We start from the raw sequence: 18,348 nt of genomic DNA, 5'->3' as shown, positions 1-18,348 counted from the left end.
TTGGGGAACAAGAAAAAATCGCAAGGAGCAAGGTCAGGTGAGTAGGGGGGGTGGGGAAGAACAGTGATCGAGTGTTTGGCCAAAAACTCACGAGTTCTGAGGCACAAATTTCGCAGCAACGCGGTGCATCTTCAATTTTTCGGTCAAAATCTCCTAACAAGATCCAACTGATATCCCACACTCTTCAGCAAGCTCCCTCACAGTCAGACGTCGATTTGCTCGCACCAGGGTGTTGATTTTGTCGACGTGTGGGTCGTCAGTTGACGTGGAAGGACGTCCAGGACGCTCATCATCTTCAATGGACTGTCGACCATCCTTAAAACGTTCATGCCACTTGAAACATGCCGTACGCTTCATAGCAACATCACCGCGAGCCGTGTTAAGCATAGCAAAAGTTTCAGTCGCAGATTTTCCAAGTTTAACATAAAATTTCACAGCAAGTTGTTGCTCCTTCAGGTCATTCATTCTGAAATCCGCCAAACGAAAAAATCGCACTTCACTTAAAACCGCGTAGCTAATACACAAATGAAGATATCTACAATCGAAAAATGGCGTCGTAATCAGCTGATCTGTGCAAACCTAGCGACACCAAGCGGATTCCCCTGGAACCAACTGGAGCCGCGCAATTCAAACAGGCTGCGTATTTTTTGAACAGACCTCGAATATCGCTAACAAATGACAAAAAAAATCAAACTAACTGGATAATGTTCCTTTCAAGTTAATTATATATTTTTTCAGCGATTAAAGATAAATTGATAATTTAATACAGCTGTTTATTTACGTCTGATTACTTATTTAATACAGCTGTTTATGTACGACTGATTAATTATTTAATACAACTGTTTAATTACCTCTGATGACTTATTTAATACAACTCACTGTGGAATCTGATTATGTATTTAATACCACTCACTGTGTACATCTGATTATGTATTTCATACCACTTACTGTGGACATCTGATTGTGTATTTAATACCACTCACTGTGGACATCTGATTGTTTATTTAATACCACTCACTGTGTACATCTGATTATGTATTTAATACCACTCCCTGTGTACATCTGATTGTGTATTTAATACCACTCATTGTGCACATCTGATTATGTATTTAATACCACTCACTGTGTACATCTGATTATGTATTTAATACCACTCATTGTGCACATCTGATTATGTATTTAATACCACTCACTGTGTACATCTGATTATGTATTTAATACCACTCACTGTGTACATTTGATTATGTATTTAATACCACCCACTGTGTATATCTGATTATGTATTTCATACCACTCACTGCGTACATCTGATTATGTATTTAATACCACTTACTGTGTACATCTGATTATGTATTTAATATTACTCACTGTGTACATCTGATTATGTATTTAATACCACTCACTGTGTACATCTGATTATGTATTTAATACCACTCACTGTGCACATCTGCTTATGTATTTAATACCACCCACTGTGTATATCTGATTATGTATTTCATACCACTCACTGCGTACATCTGATTATGTATTTAATACCACTTACTGTGTACATCTGATTATGTATTTAATATTACTCGCTGTGTACATCTGATTATGTATTTAATACCACTCACTGTGTACATCTGATTATGTATTTAATACCACTCACTGTGCACATCTGCTTATGTATTTAATACCACTCACTGTGTACATCTGATTGTGTATTTAATACCACTCACTGTGTACATCTGATTATGTATTTCATACCACTCACTGTGTCCATCTGATTATGTATTTCATACCACTCACTGTGTCCATCTGATTATGTATTTAATACCACTCACTGTGTACATCTGATTATGTATTTAATACCACTCACTGTGCACATCTGATTATGTATTTAATACCACTCACTGTGTACATCTGATTATGTATTTAATACCACTCACTGTGTACATCTGATTGTGTATTTAATACCACTCACTGTGTACATCTGATTATGTATTTAATACCACTCCCTGTGTACATCTGATTGTGTATTTAATACGACTTACTGTGCACATCTGATTATGTATTTAATACCACTCACTGTGTACATTTGATTATGTATTTAATACCACCCACTGTGTATATCTGATTATGTATTTCATACCACTCACTGCGTACATCTGATTATGTATTTAATACCACTTACTGTGTACATCTGATTATGTATTTAATATTACTCACTGTGTACATCTGATTATGTATTTAATACCACTCACTGTGTACATCTGATTATGTATTTAATACCACTCACTGTGCACATCTGCTTATGTATTTAATACCACCCACTGTGTATATCTGATTATGTATTTCATACCACTCACTGCGTACATCTGATTATGTATTTAATACCACTTACTGTGTACATCTGATTATGTATTTAATATTACTCGCTGTGTACATCTGATTATGTATTTAATACCACTCACTGTGTACATCTGATTATGTATTTAATACCACTCACTGTGCACATCTGCTTATGTATTTAATACCACTCACTGTGTACATCTGATTGTGTATTTAATACCACTCACTGTGTACATCTGATTATGTATTTCATACCACTCACTGTGTACATCTGATTATGTATTTCATACCACTCACTGTGTCCATCTGATTATGTATTTAATACCACTCACTGTGTACATCTGATTATGTATTTAATACCACTCACTGTGCACATCTGATTATGTATTTAATACCACTCACTGTGTACATCTGATTATGTATTTAATACCACTCACTGTGTACATCTGATTGTGTATTTAATACCACTCACTGTGTACATCTGATTATGTATTTAATACCACTCCCTGTGTACATCTGATTGTGTATTTAATACGACTTACTGTGCACATCTGATTATGTATTTAATATTACTCACTGTGTACATCTGATTATGTATTTAATACCACTCACTGTGTACATCTGATTATGTATTCAATACCACTCACTGTGTACATCTGATTATGTATTTAATACCACCCACTGTGTACATCTGATTATGTATTTAATAACACTCACTGTGTACATCTGATTATGTATTTCATACCACCCACTGTGTACATTTGATTATGTATTTCATACCACTCACTGCGTACATCTGATTATGTATTTAATACCACTCACTGTGTACATCTGATTATGTATTCAATACCACTCACTGTGTACATCTGATTATGTATTTCATACCACCCACTGTGTACATCTGATTATGTATTTAATACAACTCACTGTGCACATCTGATTATGTATTTAATACCACTCACTGTGTACATTTGATTATGTATTTAATACCACCCACTGTGTATATCTGATTATGTATTTCATACCACTCACTGCATACATCTGATTATGTATTTAATACCACTTACTGTGTACATCTGATTATGTATTTAATATTACTCACTGTGTACATCTGATTATGTATTTAATACCACTCACTGTGTACATCTGATTATGTATTTAATACCACTCACTGTGTACATCTGATTATATACTTAATACCACTCACTGTGTACATCTGATTATGTACTTAATACCACTCACTGTGTACATCTGATTATGTATTTAATACCACCCACTGTGTACATCTGATTATGTATTTAATAACACTCACTGTGTACATCTGATTATGTATTTCATACCACCCACTGTGTACATTTGATTATGTATTTCATACCACTCACTGCGTACATCTGATTATGTATTTAATACCACTCACTGTGTACATCTGATTATGTATTCAATACCACTCACTGTGTACATCTGATTATGTATTTCATACCACCCACTGTGTACATCTGATTATGTATTTAATACAACTCACTGTGCACATCTGATTATGTATTTAATACCACTCACTGTGTACATTTGATTATGTATTTAATACCACCCACTGTGTATATCTGATTATGTATTTCATACCACTCACTGCATACATCTGATTATGTATTTAATACCACTTACTGTGTACATCTGATTATGTATTTAATACCACCCACTGTGTACATCTGATTATGTATTTCATACCTCTCACTGCGTACATTTGATTATGTATTTAATACCACTCACTGTATATATATATATATATATATTGTTTTCTCGTAGCAAAAGCACATCGGGCTATCTCCTCTATCCACCGAGGGGACCCGAGCCCCTGATTCTAGCGTTGTAAGTCCGAATACTTACATATTTTTAACACAACTGTGACAGGTAGGCAGAAAGGGAAACGAATGACTGACATATTTTCTTTGTGAATGAAGAAAAATCACAACTCGTGTGTATCTATAGAAAGGGCTACAACGTAAATTTTTGTCATTATAAAATGTTAAAGATCGTATTAGTTGATAAAACTTTGTAAAAAAAATCGTGCCCTTTCTTTACCCCCATTAATACGTTCAACATCTACTGAAATATGTTAGAACACATCGAGTATCACTAAGCGCTTTTATTACCGTCGTATTTTATACAGACTACGAAACTGGTTGGCCATTACCTACAGCTGTCTGCCCTTTGGCATGAAACTACCAAACGACCCCTGACGATAAGCACCGTAATTCATTACACTATCTCCTTTAATTATTAAATTTGCCGCTTGAACAAAAGATTATATGAAAAGTACAGATGACCTTTGGGATAAAATAATCGTTTCTAATCCTATTCTATTGATTTCTAAATCAATAAAAAAAAACATTTTGAAAGAGGCGTTTGTTATTCTGGTCCTTTTGTTTTGAATTCCGCGCAAAGCTACATGAGGGTTATCTGCGCTAGCCGTCCCTAATTTAGCAGTGTAAGACTAGAGGCAAGACAGCTAGTCATCACCACCCGTCGCCAACTCTTGGACTACTCTTTTACCAACGAATAGTGGGATTGATTGTCACATTATAACGCCCCCACGGCTGAAAGGGCGAGCATGTTTGGTTCGACCAGGATTCGAATCCACGACCCTCGGATTACGAGTCGAGTGCCTTAACCACCTGACCATGCCGGGCCCTTCTTGTCCTTAATTATTTTAGTACATATAAAAGAAAAAATATTACACCAAAGAATATAGACGGACTGTTACGGGATAAACGAAAACACTCTAGTTACACAATTAAAGGCTTAATTATAGCTAAATGTTTTCAATGCCCCCACCATACTCAAGAATATTATCAGCATTATTAAGACGTTGTCAGTTGAACGTCCATTTCAAACCACTCGAGTTCAGTAGAGACGCCCCCTGTAACTCCATCCAGAAATAGTTAATTGACAGAATTTGTTGTTATTCGTGTCCTTAATTATTTTAGGAAATGTGAATTAAACGTTTCACTCCAAAGAACCTTGATGGATTCCTACGAGATATATAAACACAATTTAGTAATATAATTATCGCTAATCTGTCTGCAATGTCACCCAAGGATGTCATTAGCAGTATATAATTTTCGTTGAGAGTTATTATTTTAAGACAAATTTCCTAGCCACCCTCATTAGAGGCGATGCATGTTCACAAATGATATTACGTGTGTGTTGTATGTCAAAAATTGTTTTCATTTGTTTGCATACGTTATCATTTGCCGATTTTGTTGTTCAGCTAAGAAGCTAACAGAATCACTGTATCACGTGGGTAGAACAGGCTCGATTTAATGAAGAGGAATCTTTCTTAATAATTCTTTAAAATCTGCAACATTATTCTACAGAAAAATTGTTAGAGCTACGTTTATATGGAGTTTATTATAGCTCCTGTAAGCCATGAGGCTTTATAATGCTAGAAATTCGGTTTCGATGCCCTCGTTAGACGGATTAATTTGTTTTGACTTTCGCTCAAAGGTACTCGAGGGCTATCTGCGCTAGTCGTCCTTAATTTAGCAGTGTAAGACTAGAGGGAAGACAGCTAGTCATCACCACCCACCGCCAACTGTTGGGCTACTCTTTTACTAACAAATAATGGGATTGATTGTGACATTATAACATCCAAACGGTTGAAAGGGCGAGCACGTTTGGTGTGACGGGGATTCGAACCCGTGATTCTCAGATTATGAGTCGAGTGCCTTAGCCACATGGCCATGCCGAAATAGGCGCTAGATGGAGCGGCGCAAATAAGACATTTTGTACCTTAGCGCTCAGCAAATAAAAATAACGGATATATATTTGTTTTCCCTTCACTGTAACTTGCGTAGTAAACAAAATAGCAGGTCTATAACTTTTTTAATATTGTTCCATTAAATTAATCGTAAATAAAACTTTATGTTCGTAAGCCCCGTTGCAGATAAACTCCCGATGGCTCAGGTCTGAGTGGATTTACATCCCTAAAAAGAATAAACTTTTGGTACCCGAGGTGGACAGCAAACAGACAGTCCATTGTGTATCTTTGTGCTTAATTACAAATTAACAATCTAATGAGGCCCGGCATGGCCAAGCGCGTTAAGGCGTGCGACTCGTAATCTGAGGGTCGCGTGTTTGCAACCACGTCGCCCCAAACATGCTCGCCCTCCCAGCCGTGGGGGCGTTATAATGTGACGGTCAATCCCACTATTCGTTGGTAAAAGAGTAGCCCAAGAGTTGGCGGTGGGTGGTGATGACTAGCTGCCTTCCCTCTTGTCTTACACTGCTAAATTATGGACGGCTAGCACAGATAGTTCTCGAGTAGCTTTGTACGAAATTCCAAAAACAAACAAACTAACTAACTAACTAACTAATGAGCATAATAAATCAAGAGTGTATGGGGTGTGCGCATATCAAGTTATTTTTCTTTTTTGTAATGTTTTATACTATAATTTTTTTTCAAGTCTGCTACGAATGGGATGACATTTAGGATTTGGTAAACTGAATAATATTTTGGAATAACAGTATACTAGTTTACGAACCTTATTTCTTTTGTACTCGAGTGAGAAGCGGAACCCTAGGCCTAGGTGGTCCGTGGGTTTATCCTGTGTTGGTTACACCAACTGTAATGACTAAAAGTATTGCAGTGACTTTAGTAAGATCGTTACAAATGCACCATAATACGTTTATAATTTTGATATTTTTTCCTTCTATTCACCGGGTGATATCGCTAGGTGGTGTTGACCGGCTAATTTCATTCATAAATTTGGGATGGTCAGCACAGATGGTTCTCGTGTAGCTTCTGTTGCTGTTTTCAAACATGTTACGCACTAATATTAATTAGACTTATATTTCCCCTGCACTTATCTAAGCTGCATTAATGCTTTAATATTATTGGTTCAACAAACTCATTTATTCGGAACAATAACCCTAATTTAAAAGACACGTTATCGAAAATATCCGAAGATCGGAATAGTTTCCCTCGTATGTGTCTATGTTTTAACAATGTATTATTAGATGAGTCAATTATTCGTGAATAGCTGCAACACTTGAAATTCTTTAAGGCAGGATCAGAGTGCATTATTCTATGAGATTGGGTAAATACATCGATTAAAAGGGTTTGTCCTCCTCATGAGTCCAAAAGTGTAATTAAATTTGAAATCGGTGTGTTTTTTGTTTTTTTAATTTCACCCAAAGCTACACAAAAATAGTTCACATCTGTACATATAGAAAGCATATTTCCAATCTTTGTAAAAACAATCACACGACAAACAACAAATATAGTTCTGAAGGAAGCAGGAATATTTGGAACCCTGTCCTGAAAGTATACAGTGCTTCACAAACAAGGGAATGAAAACTAACGTATCCTGTTTCTATATAAGTGTAAACTTAGTACAGTTAACAATGTTGGTCTTCTACAAGCATCACCGAGGGCCATTTTTGCTAAAATAATTGTTTGTTGGTTTTCTTGAATTTCGTGCAAAGCTACACGAGGACCATCTTCGCTAGCCGTCCCTAATTTAGTAGTGTAAAACTACAAGGAAGGCAACTAGTTATCACCACCCGCCGCCAACTCTTGGACTACTATTTTACCTACGTATAGTGGGATTGGCTGTAACTTATTTCGTAACTTATCTGTTTATTTAACCGTTGCTAGAGATGCAACTCTGATTCAGTTTCCTCTTTATTTCGTAACTTATCTGTTTATTTGACTATTCCTAGAGATGCAACTCTGATTCAGTTTCCTCTTTATTTCGTAACTTGTCTGTCTATTTGACTATTGCTAGAGGTGCAACTCTGATTCAGTTTCCTCTTTATTTCGTAACTTGTCTGTTTATTTGACTATTGCTATAGGTGCAACTCTGACTCAGTTTCCTCTTTATTTCGTAACTTATCTGTTCATTTGACTATTCCTAGAGATGCAACTCTGATTCAGTTTCCTCTTTATTTCGTAACTTGTCTGTTTATTTGACTATTGCTAGAGGTGCAACTCTGATTCAGTTTCCTCTTTATTTCGTAACTTGTCTGTTTATTTGACTATTGCTAGAGGTGCAACTCTGATTCAGTTTCCTCTTTATTTTGTAACTTATCTCTTTAGTGAACTATTACTAGTGGTAGTTTGATTCAATTTTTTTTTTTTCATTTCGTAGAATCAACAGAGGCAGTGAAAACTGGAGGGTGTTTTCATGCTGGTGGACTCGTTAGAACCAAAGATGGGCCGAAACATCTTTCTGAGGTGAAGATTGGAGACGAGGTTTTGGCAGTTGACAGTGGAGCAAAGTTGGTATTCACGGAGGTTGTACTCTTTCTGGATCGTGACGTCGACTCCCTTCGACAGTTCCATACCATTGAAACAGAAGGAGGGGTTCGGATCAAACTGACCAGAGAGCATCTTATTTTCACGGCTCCCTTCAACTCTTCTTCATATGAGATAACAAATTTTGAATCGACTCTTGCAAGAAACTTGCAAATAGGAGACCGTATTTATGTGTACTCTGAAAACCCTGTTTTCGAAACAACAAATACATTTCTACGCTTAGAGCGCGTGAAGACAATCAGTGTGAATGTTGATGTGGGGGTTGTTGCTCCCCTCACGCGTGAGGGAAATTTAATTGTAGATAATGTTGTTGCGTCCTGTTATGCACTTTTAAATGACCATTATTTAGCTCACTTGTCATTTGCTCCGATCAGGTTCGTTAAGAATGTGAAAGACTCCACCCTGTACTTTCTCCAAAGGCTTCACTTATCATATGCCAGTTTGACTGTTCAAGGAAAAGTCAATAATACACATAAGGGCATTCACTGGTATGCTAAGTTTTTGCTCAATTTTGCTTCTTACGTATTGCCTAGAAGATACATTAGTCACTGAACTCCAAGCAAAAGCCTACTGAAAGCTATTTGTGTTAATTTATTATAACGTGCCTGTTCAAAGATGGCGTTTGGGGATTCCATTACAAGGTCCCTTTAGGAAATACAGACTGTTTGTTCTAGATACTAACCATAAATATCTAAGTTTTAGTGTTCCTTCACTTCAGAAAAAGAATTATGTGTTTTATTTATGAACTTCTCCTTCGTTCTCCATCTTTTTTTTTGTAATTAAAGTAAATATTGGATGATATTTTAGTTTTTCCACTTGCACTTACACTTATATATTGCTATATCTTCAGGCTTCTATTCTCAAGCTAGAAAAAAAATAAAATTAAACACAATAACGAAGAGATGCTTATTGTGTTAGTTCTATGAATTTCACTGCGGAAATTGTGTTTGTGTTTTTTACAGTAAAACCACATCGAGCTATCTGTTGAGCCCACCGAGGGGAATCGAACCCCTGAATTTAGCATTGTAACTCCGGAGACATACCGCTGTACTAGCGGGGGGCACACTGCGGAAATGCAATGAGCCACAACGATAGCTCTAATTAGTGTTTCCAATAAAGGCTACAAGTAACCATGGTGACCATCCAGGTTGTCGTTTGTGACGCACGTGCTAAAATTTTACGAAGGAGGTTTACCAAAATTTTTTGCCAGCTGATATTTCGCGAATATTAACTTTGCGTAATAGGTGATGGATGTTTCGCAATATTTAATTATGCCGTAATATACAAAAATAATTGAATTTCTACTCGAAGTTACAAAAACGTGACTGTTACGTTGCTTGTTAATCTACATTTCAGTCTTTTGACACAAACTGTTTGTCTTGTTCAAGTTGCTTACAAAAAGGCATTCAATGGAACTATAAAAATATAGTTTGAAATGTATACATCCTCATGACCATCCTTATGATCTTGATTGATTTTTATGTTTAGATGATGCGGAGAAAAACGGACCTACTCGGTAGTTAATCTATACATTAACAAAAAAGTATATTTGTTACACAGTAAATACAAAAATTGTTGAGGCATTAACTACCTTTCTTTAAATGTAAACTATTAACTTCTAAGAATATTCTACATATGTAGAAAGAACCACGTCAACCCGATTATTTAAAGACGTGATTGTACATAGAAAACAATAGGTTTGAGATCACTCCGAATTGTCTATGTGTAGCGACAAAATTATGAAACTGCATGATCGGTACTCTTTAGGAATATCGTAGTACATACACACACACACACACACACACGTGCATACAAGAGTATATATTTGTATCGTGGATAGGTGCTGCCATCTGCTGTCATGAAATCTAACAATTAACAAACAGAAATAATTTCATGCAACAAATTTTAAAAACGTTTCAGAGACTTTAAATGTAAATATAAAAAAGAACTTTTTATAATATTAATAAGTTGCACTGTAGGCCACGCATTACCAAGTATAATTCAAAAATTAATCCTAAAAGCAAATTTACTTGCGATAAAAACTCATTTTTTATTGGTATTCGTTTTGCTCAAAACCTTATTATAACTAAACAGGGTGCTTCCTGATAGGACTAAATAATACATAATAAAAGGTTATAAATAATAAATACGTATATAGACACTCGTTACAATGATATTTCTACCAGCCGTCGAAGAAAAACTATATATGCAATTGTAGCGAATAATTATGATGCTTAGAGGCTGTTGTGGAACATTTTGTTTAATATTCTACACAATTTAGATAATTGGTTTGGTTTGTTTTGAATTTCTCGAAAAGCTACACGAGGGCAACCTGCGCTAGCCGTCCCTAATTTAGCAATGTAAGATTAGAGGGAAAGCAGCTAGTCATCACCACTCACTGCCAACTCTTGGGCTACTCTTTTACCAACGAATAGTGAGATTAACCGTCACATTATAACGCCCCCACGGCCTTTCCTCTAGTCTTACACTGCTAAATTAGGGACGGCTAGCGCAGAAATCCCTCGTGTAGCTTTGCGCGAAATTCTAAAACAAATAAACACTAACTTGTATTTGTTTAATATATTTTCTTTCATATTTATAATAAAGTTCTTAAGATCAGGAAGGATGGAAGCACCTTACTACCTCCCATCCATAATCTCACTCCTATTACTCTGATAACATTTTGTAATAACACACAGATTCGAACAAAGTTCATTTGCTCCAAAATCTGTTGTTCTTTAACGGGACCAATTCGCGTTTGTTTATGAGCGCCACCTAAAAATTGTATTGGAAAACTGAAGTTAAAATTGAAAGTTGCTTATCTATGACACGATATTTAATATATTGTGTGAATTTTAAAATATGAATCTCATAATATTATCACTAATTTGCCATAATTACTTAGAAGCAAATGATTAGAAGGTGTGACAACAAATATTAATTTCTGTTCTAAATACGAATTTTTATTCGTATCGATTTTTTCAACGTAGTCTTCTTCTTGAGTTTTTTCCTAACAATGTTTACAATATACCAAAGAACCACGTAACCATGTTGTGTTGCAATGACATGAATGTAAAAGGATTAACCATTTCTGTAAGATAATTTGTACTACAAACAGAAATAAATAGCTTAAGGTATTACTACAATCATCCATATTGTCTCTTTAAAAATGATTTCAGTTAGAGAAAAATAAACACTGAATATGAACACTCTGTTTGATACTTTCTCTAAGTAAACACTCCAAGCGACTTCCTGATATGTCTGAGGTAAGTTTGTTTGGTTTCAATTTCTCGTAAAACTACACGAGGACAGACTGGGTTATTTGTCACTAATTAGCAGCTGGTCAGTACTGCCCACTTTTCGGTCAATGTCTTGTACCAACGAAAAATGAGATTAGCCATATCCTTATAACACAGTTACCTCTAAAAGAGCGAGTGTGTTCGGTGATGGAGATTCTAACTTGCGATCCTCTCATTGTAAATCGAAAACCTTAACCACTAGACCATGCTGGGCCTTACGAAGATAAGTTTCATGGCTCATAACACTAAATATCGGAGTTTGATACCTGCATTGAAGATAGTAAAGATAACCAACCCATTGTTTAGCTTTGTAATAGACAATAAACAAATACTGCAGGCGTTCTAGTGAATAAATTTTATGTTACTAGATATGACGAGAACTTTTAATTGAGTTAATAATGTTACACGATATTATACTTTCGATATATCGCATGATGGGCAGAAGTTTAGGGAGCTCAAGTAGCAATCTAACGGTCGAGAGTTCGAGTCCCCTCTCCCATCAACATGATCTACCTTCAGTTATAAGGTAACAGTTAATCCCATTCGTCGTTGGAAAACTACTAGCCCATGAGTTGACAGTGGGTGGAAACAAATTAGTTACTTTTTCTGCTAAATTAAGGGCAGCTACTGCAAATTCAGACCTTAATTTCACAAGAAATTATGTTTTTCACATATATTTATTTTAGTTTACAAAGTTTAATTTAAAAATTATATATATAATTTGAATAACCCTCATGTTAATCTACAAGAAACCTGTAAGAATTTAATAAATGATCCAGATTATGGTAAACTGTGCAAGTTTATCTTTTTGTTTGTGGCTTACGACTGCATTATAATAAGTTTGATATTTATTGTTTTGTTTTTTTTAATTTCTCGCAAAACTACACGAGAGCTATCTGCGCTAACCGTCCCTAATTTAGCAGTGTAAGACTAGAGGGAAAGCAGCTAGTCATCACCACCCAACGCCAACTCTTGGATTACTCTTTTACCGACGAATAGTGGGATTGATTGTCACATTATAACGCCCACCCACGGCTGAAAGGGCGAGCATGTTTGGTGCGACCAGGATTTGAGTCCGATACTCTCAGATTACGAATCGAACGCCTTAATTAACGTGTCCATTTATTTATACACTGAAAATTATTTTTATTCAGTTAATACGTTTAAATTACCTATTTATTGTAAGGTTGTGACGATCGAATATCAATCTTTATCCTGTAGCCCCCTAGTGTCACAGCGGCATGTCTGCGAACTAATAGTGCTAGAATCCGGGTTTTGATACCCGTGGTGGGCAGAGCATAGATAACCCATTGTGTTACTTTGTACTTAACTTCAAATAAACGTTGTCATGGTTAGCATGTCACGTTGATTTTTTATATAGATATTAACGTTCTACATTTTAGGATTTTTATATTAAAACACAGAGTTCGATTCTCCCCAGCGGACAGAGTATAGATAGAGAAGATAGCCTTTTCAGCAAAGTTTCACTAGGAAAACAAATTATTTTAAGAATTTGCTGTTATCTGTATGCCACGGCAATGGCTCGAATTCTATAAATAGGCTTATGTGTTACATTCTATTCATGACAATCGTTTAAATTATGCCGTAAAAAATCGCACTATCTCTGTCATGTAAAGTATGCATGTTGTGAACATTTGAATTAATACTTGTATGATAGTGTATGGCTGTGGTAAACAACAAACTGTAAAGTGTCTTAATACAGACACTGTAAAAGTTAAATCACTTGTATTGAACATTTTTACTGTCGAAAGTTTATGATTTAATAACCTTTTAGCATATACAAGATTATCTAAAATTGTCAACTCAGAAATGGGAGATAAGGATTTTAAAACAATACAGAAACAAGATAGGTAAGTTAAAGCGAAAACTTAATCACTAATAAAAAGTAAACAAACAAATTCAAGGTTTGAGACATAGCATCGCATTGTCTGTATCTACTTATGGCACAAAACCTTGTTTTGAGTCTCCTAAGTATTATAGGCTTTATTGTTTGCTTGTTTGTGTTTTAAAGACGTATATATAAGGCCCTGCGGGCCCAGATGGTGAAGTCACTTGACTCGTAATATGAGGGTGACGGGTTCGAATCCACGTCACACAAAACTCTCTTTCAGGAGTGGGGACGCTATGATGTGACGGTCAATCCCACTATTCGTTGGAAAAGAGTAGCCCAAGAGTTGGCTAAATTAGGAATGGCCAGCGCAGATAGCCCTAAAGTAGCTTTGCGCGAAATTCCAAACAAACAAACAAACCGTATATAAATAACCATTTGAAATTTTCAATTCGTGTATATGCTTACATTCAAGGCAATTATAAGAAGATATGTCAAAATATAACATACCATATATGTATACATATAATCACTTTTAATAATACTTGTACGTATTACACTCACCCCCCCCCCTGCTCTTCATTCACTCTGCTGGACATAATAAGACCTGTCAAGGTTATGGCCCAGTTGACAAAATTTCTCCTTAGAACGACACTCCGTACATTTTACAAGGCCGAACACGAGTTAATTAACAATTATTAGTTCAATATAATAATATGCCTCTTCCCCACACACTTCTGACAAAGTTTGAGCCGTGGTGCTTCTACGAACCTCTTCCACTTTAGTACCACTGAAGTCCGGTGGCTAGTGGCTGCCGTATACTTTATGTGAAACCAAATATACTCTTCTACTTTGGTACCACTAAAGTCTGGTGGCTAGTCGCTGCCATATACTTTATGTGAAACTAAATATACTCTTATACTTTGGTAACACTAAAGTTTGGTGGTTAGTCACTGTCGTATACTTTATGTGAAACTCAATATTTTCCAAATAAAATATATAGCTACAAAATGTCTGCCTCGTTTTTATCTAAAATCGCTATCTTCTGTTTATATGGTTCTTGCCAATCATTATATTCAGCTTTAAGGAGAGCTACTCTATTTGCAGCATATATAAAACTATCAACCATCAGCCATTACCTTAACTGCCAATCCAGTGCTCGAAACTACGGCTTAAAGATATTTTGTTGTAGGAGACAGTCTAGACGTTAGTGTAACATGGTCGAAATCGATCATACAGTGGTAAAACACAATAAAAACAACTAATCCTGTTAACAGTGCCGTATCCTGTAGGGCATGAGCCCTATACATAAACAAATGTTATGTGACGTCAGTACAATGGCAAAAAATAAGTTAATAACCGCTATGGTACAAATGTCATGTCTGCCAAATAGATATTAAACTGCATCCATGACCTGTATGCAGCTATATAGGTGTTTGTTTGTTTGTTTTCTAATAAGCACAAAGCTACACAATGGGCTATCTGTGTTCTGCCCACCACGGATATTGAAATCCGGTTTCTAGTGGGGTGAGTCCGCAAACATGCTGCTGTATCACTGGGAAACAACTATATAGGTATGCATGTGGTAGATTATGAGGGTCCACATGAACTGCAGATTAAACTAAAACGATTAGATGTGATTGGTTGGTCATACAGCCGCTGTTTCTTGCTAGTTAGTCAAATAAACTTAAATGCTACATTACACAATGATGCATTTCGTAATATGGCTCAGGTTTTATTACAGTACTCACAGCTATTTTTGCTGTAGACTGGTACAACAATATTAAATTATAATAATAAAGAATAAGAAATGGTTTGTTTTTGAATTTCGCGCAAAGCTACACGAGGGTTACCTGCGCTAGCCGTCCCTAATTTAGCAGTGTAAGACTAGAGGGAAGGCAGCTAGTCATAACTACCCACCGCCAACTCTTGGGATACTCTTTTGCCAACGAATAGTGGGATTGACCGTCACTTATATAACGCCCCCAAGGCTGGGGGTGCGAGCATGTTTGGCGCGACGGTGATGCGAACCCGCGACCCTCATATTACGAGTCGAACGTCTTAACCCGCTTGGCCTTAACATTCCTCCCATCATTTTATCTGTATGCTGAAAAACTGGATTAGAAGTCATATAAACTCTTACGTCACCCTCACATTCTGTACAATGTAATTCAGAGATAGGCCCGGCGTGGCCAAGCATGTTAAGGCGTGCGACCCGTAATCTGAGGATCGCGGGTTCGCATCCCCGTCGCGCCAGACATGCTCGCCATTTTATCCGTGGGGGCGTTATAATGTGACGGTCAATCCCACTATTCGTTGGTAAAAGAGTAGCCCAAGAGTTGGCGGTGGGTGGTGATGACTAGCTGCCTTCCCTCTAGTCTTACACTGTTAAATTAGGGACGGCTAGCACAGATAGCCCTCGAGTATTTTTGTGCGAAATTAAAAAAAAAACTTCAAATTAGGAACAAACTTAAACAAATTTACGCTTTTAAAAACTTAAAAACTTGCAAATGTTTGCACTACTGAAACGCCAAGAAAACAATAGTTGCGCCATTATTTTGTTATTATTTCTATGCGAAAATTGTGGTGTGAAGAATTTTGAAAAATCGTGGAACAAATTCCCGTTAACTCTAGAAACACAACTGGCAAAGCTGTTGAGTGTAATTTTACAGATCAGTATGCAAATTATCAAACTTAAGGAAGAAACTAAGTAATCAGAAACGACTCCAGCAAGTCTGTTTTTTCTGGTCTTTATTTTTTATTTTGGTTATAAAAACACAGTTTTATCCGTTATAAAGTACTGTGATGTTCCAAAGGAACTTTCAAAATTCCCCCCAAGAATTAATTTAATATTCCACACACACACAAGCAAAGATAAAATAGAAAATGAAAATACTGTGGTTATATTTGTTTAAGCGTTGTTGTCCAACGATTTAAAACTGGGATTTTATTTGGTATAGCCAACGTTATGCTAATCATAGCCTAAATGCCAATTTGAGGTAACCCTATGGTTTAGTAACCGCTAAGTCTTAGGATTCAAAACGCAATAATTAGGGGTTTGATTCCCCTCGATGGATACAGCAGATAACCTGATGTGGCTTTGCGAAAGAAACCACACTACACCTTTGGTTCAAATTGGTCCAACTTTAATTTCAAACCACTGACAAGAAGGAAGCCAATCAATCAGAAGCACCTGCTGCCTACACGGCTAGTCTTAACCAACTAGTCTAATATTCTGTCATTTTTATAATGTACCTACAAGTGAAAATACAGAACCTGCTTACTGGACTCAACTCTTGGACTTTTCGTTTCACAGTTCGGCATGTTAACTATTAGACCATAATCAATTTATTTTTAAAGCACAGTTAAAGAGAAACTTTGTAAATATTTATTGCTGGTGTGCTTCAGCCATGTCATACATATTCTCTGTATCGTATTTAAACATAACTTGCCCATTAGTATTTTGGCTCGGCATGGTGAGGTGGTTAAGTCACTTCACTCGTAATCCGAGGATAACCGGTTCGAATCCCCGTCACATCAAATATGCTCGCTCTTACAGCCGTGGGGGCGTTATAATGTGATGGTCAATCCCACTACTTGTCTTACACTGCAAAATTAGGGATGGCTAGCACAGATAACCCTCGTGTAGCTTTGCGCGAAATTCAAACCGTTAATATTTCATCTTACTTTTGGAAGTTCCCCAGTAGCACATCGGCATGTCTGAGGATTCGTACCACTAGAAACTGAGTTTTAATACCCATGGTGGGCAAAGCACAGATAGCCCATTGTTTAGTTTAGTGATTATTTCCAAATAAACAATAATTTTGGAATATTCTCTTGTGTACTTATTGTGATAGTTAGAAGAAAATGAAAGCTTTTACTCTAATTAACAAACATAGAAAAATATTTTTAAAAAATGTTCTTTCTCACGTGGAAAATCAAATTTCAAGAAAAATATTTGAAAAATGTTCACGTGCTTTTTGTTTTAGAGCAAAGCTACACAACAGTTTATTAACACTCTCCGATATGGAGACTCAAATCTCGGCCTGGCATGGCCAAGCGCGTAAGGCGTGCGACTCGTAATCCGAGGGTCGCGGGTTCGCGCTAAACATGCTCGCCCTCCCAGCCGTGGGAGCGTATAATGTGACGGTCAATCCCAGTATTCGTTGGTAAAAGAGTAGCCCAAGAGTTGGCGGTGGGTGGTGATGACTAGCTGCCTTCCCTCTAGTCTTACACTGCTAAATTAGGGACGGCTAGCACAGATAGCCCTCGAGTAGCTTTGTGCGAAATTCCAAAAACAAACAAACAAACGAGACTCAAATCTCAAGAAAAAAATATTTAAAAAATGTTAACGTGCTTTTTGTTTTAGAGCAACGCCACTCAACTGTGGAGGGAGACCAAACCTCGAATTGCAGCGTTGTTAATCTGTAAAGATACTTCTGTCTGTATTATGATCTTGTGCGTAAATTTAGTGTAAAAAACATGATATATTTTTTCCAAAAACTGTATTTCTTGTAATTTAAAATATTCCATACAAATTCATGTCTTCACAT

At 36.4% G+C, this 18,348-nt stretch overlaps 1 protein-coding gene across 1 annotated transcript in view; it reads left to right on the top strand.

Annotated features, from left to right (window-relative positions):
* The window catches only part of LOC143237904 (sonic hedgehog protein-like), a 75,187-nt gene extending 65,650 nt beyond the window's left edge, over positions 1-9,537 (top strand). Inside the window, exon 3 of the mRNA XM_076477641.1 lies at positions 8,481-9,537. Coding sequence (XP_076333756.1) covers positions 8,481-9,199 — 719 coding nt within the window. The 3' untranslated portion in view covers positions 9,200-9,537. The remainder of the gene's footprint in view (positions 1-8,480) is intronic.
* The last annotated feature ends 8,811 nt before the right edge of the window (positions 9,538-18,348 follow it).

The sequence above is a fragment of the Tachypleus tridentatus genome, chromosome 13, assembly GCF_004210375.1.
Source record: "Tachypleus tridentatus isolate NWPU-2018 chromosome 13, ASM421037v1, whole genome shotgun sequence".
In the NCBI taxonomy this organism is placed as follows: Eukaryota; Metazoa; Arthropoda; class Merostomata; order Xiphosura; family Limulidae; genus Tachypleus; species Tachypleus tridentatus.
Note: the sequence above shows the minus strand (reverse complement) of the source record. Positions and strands in the feature narration are given on the sequence as shown.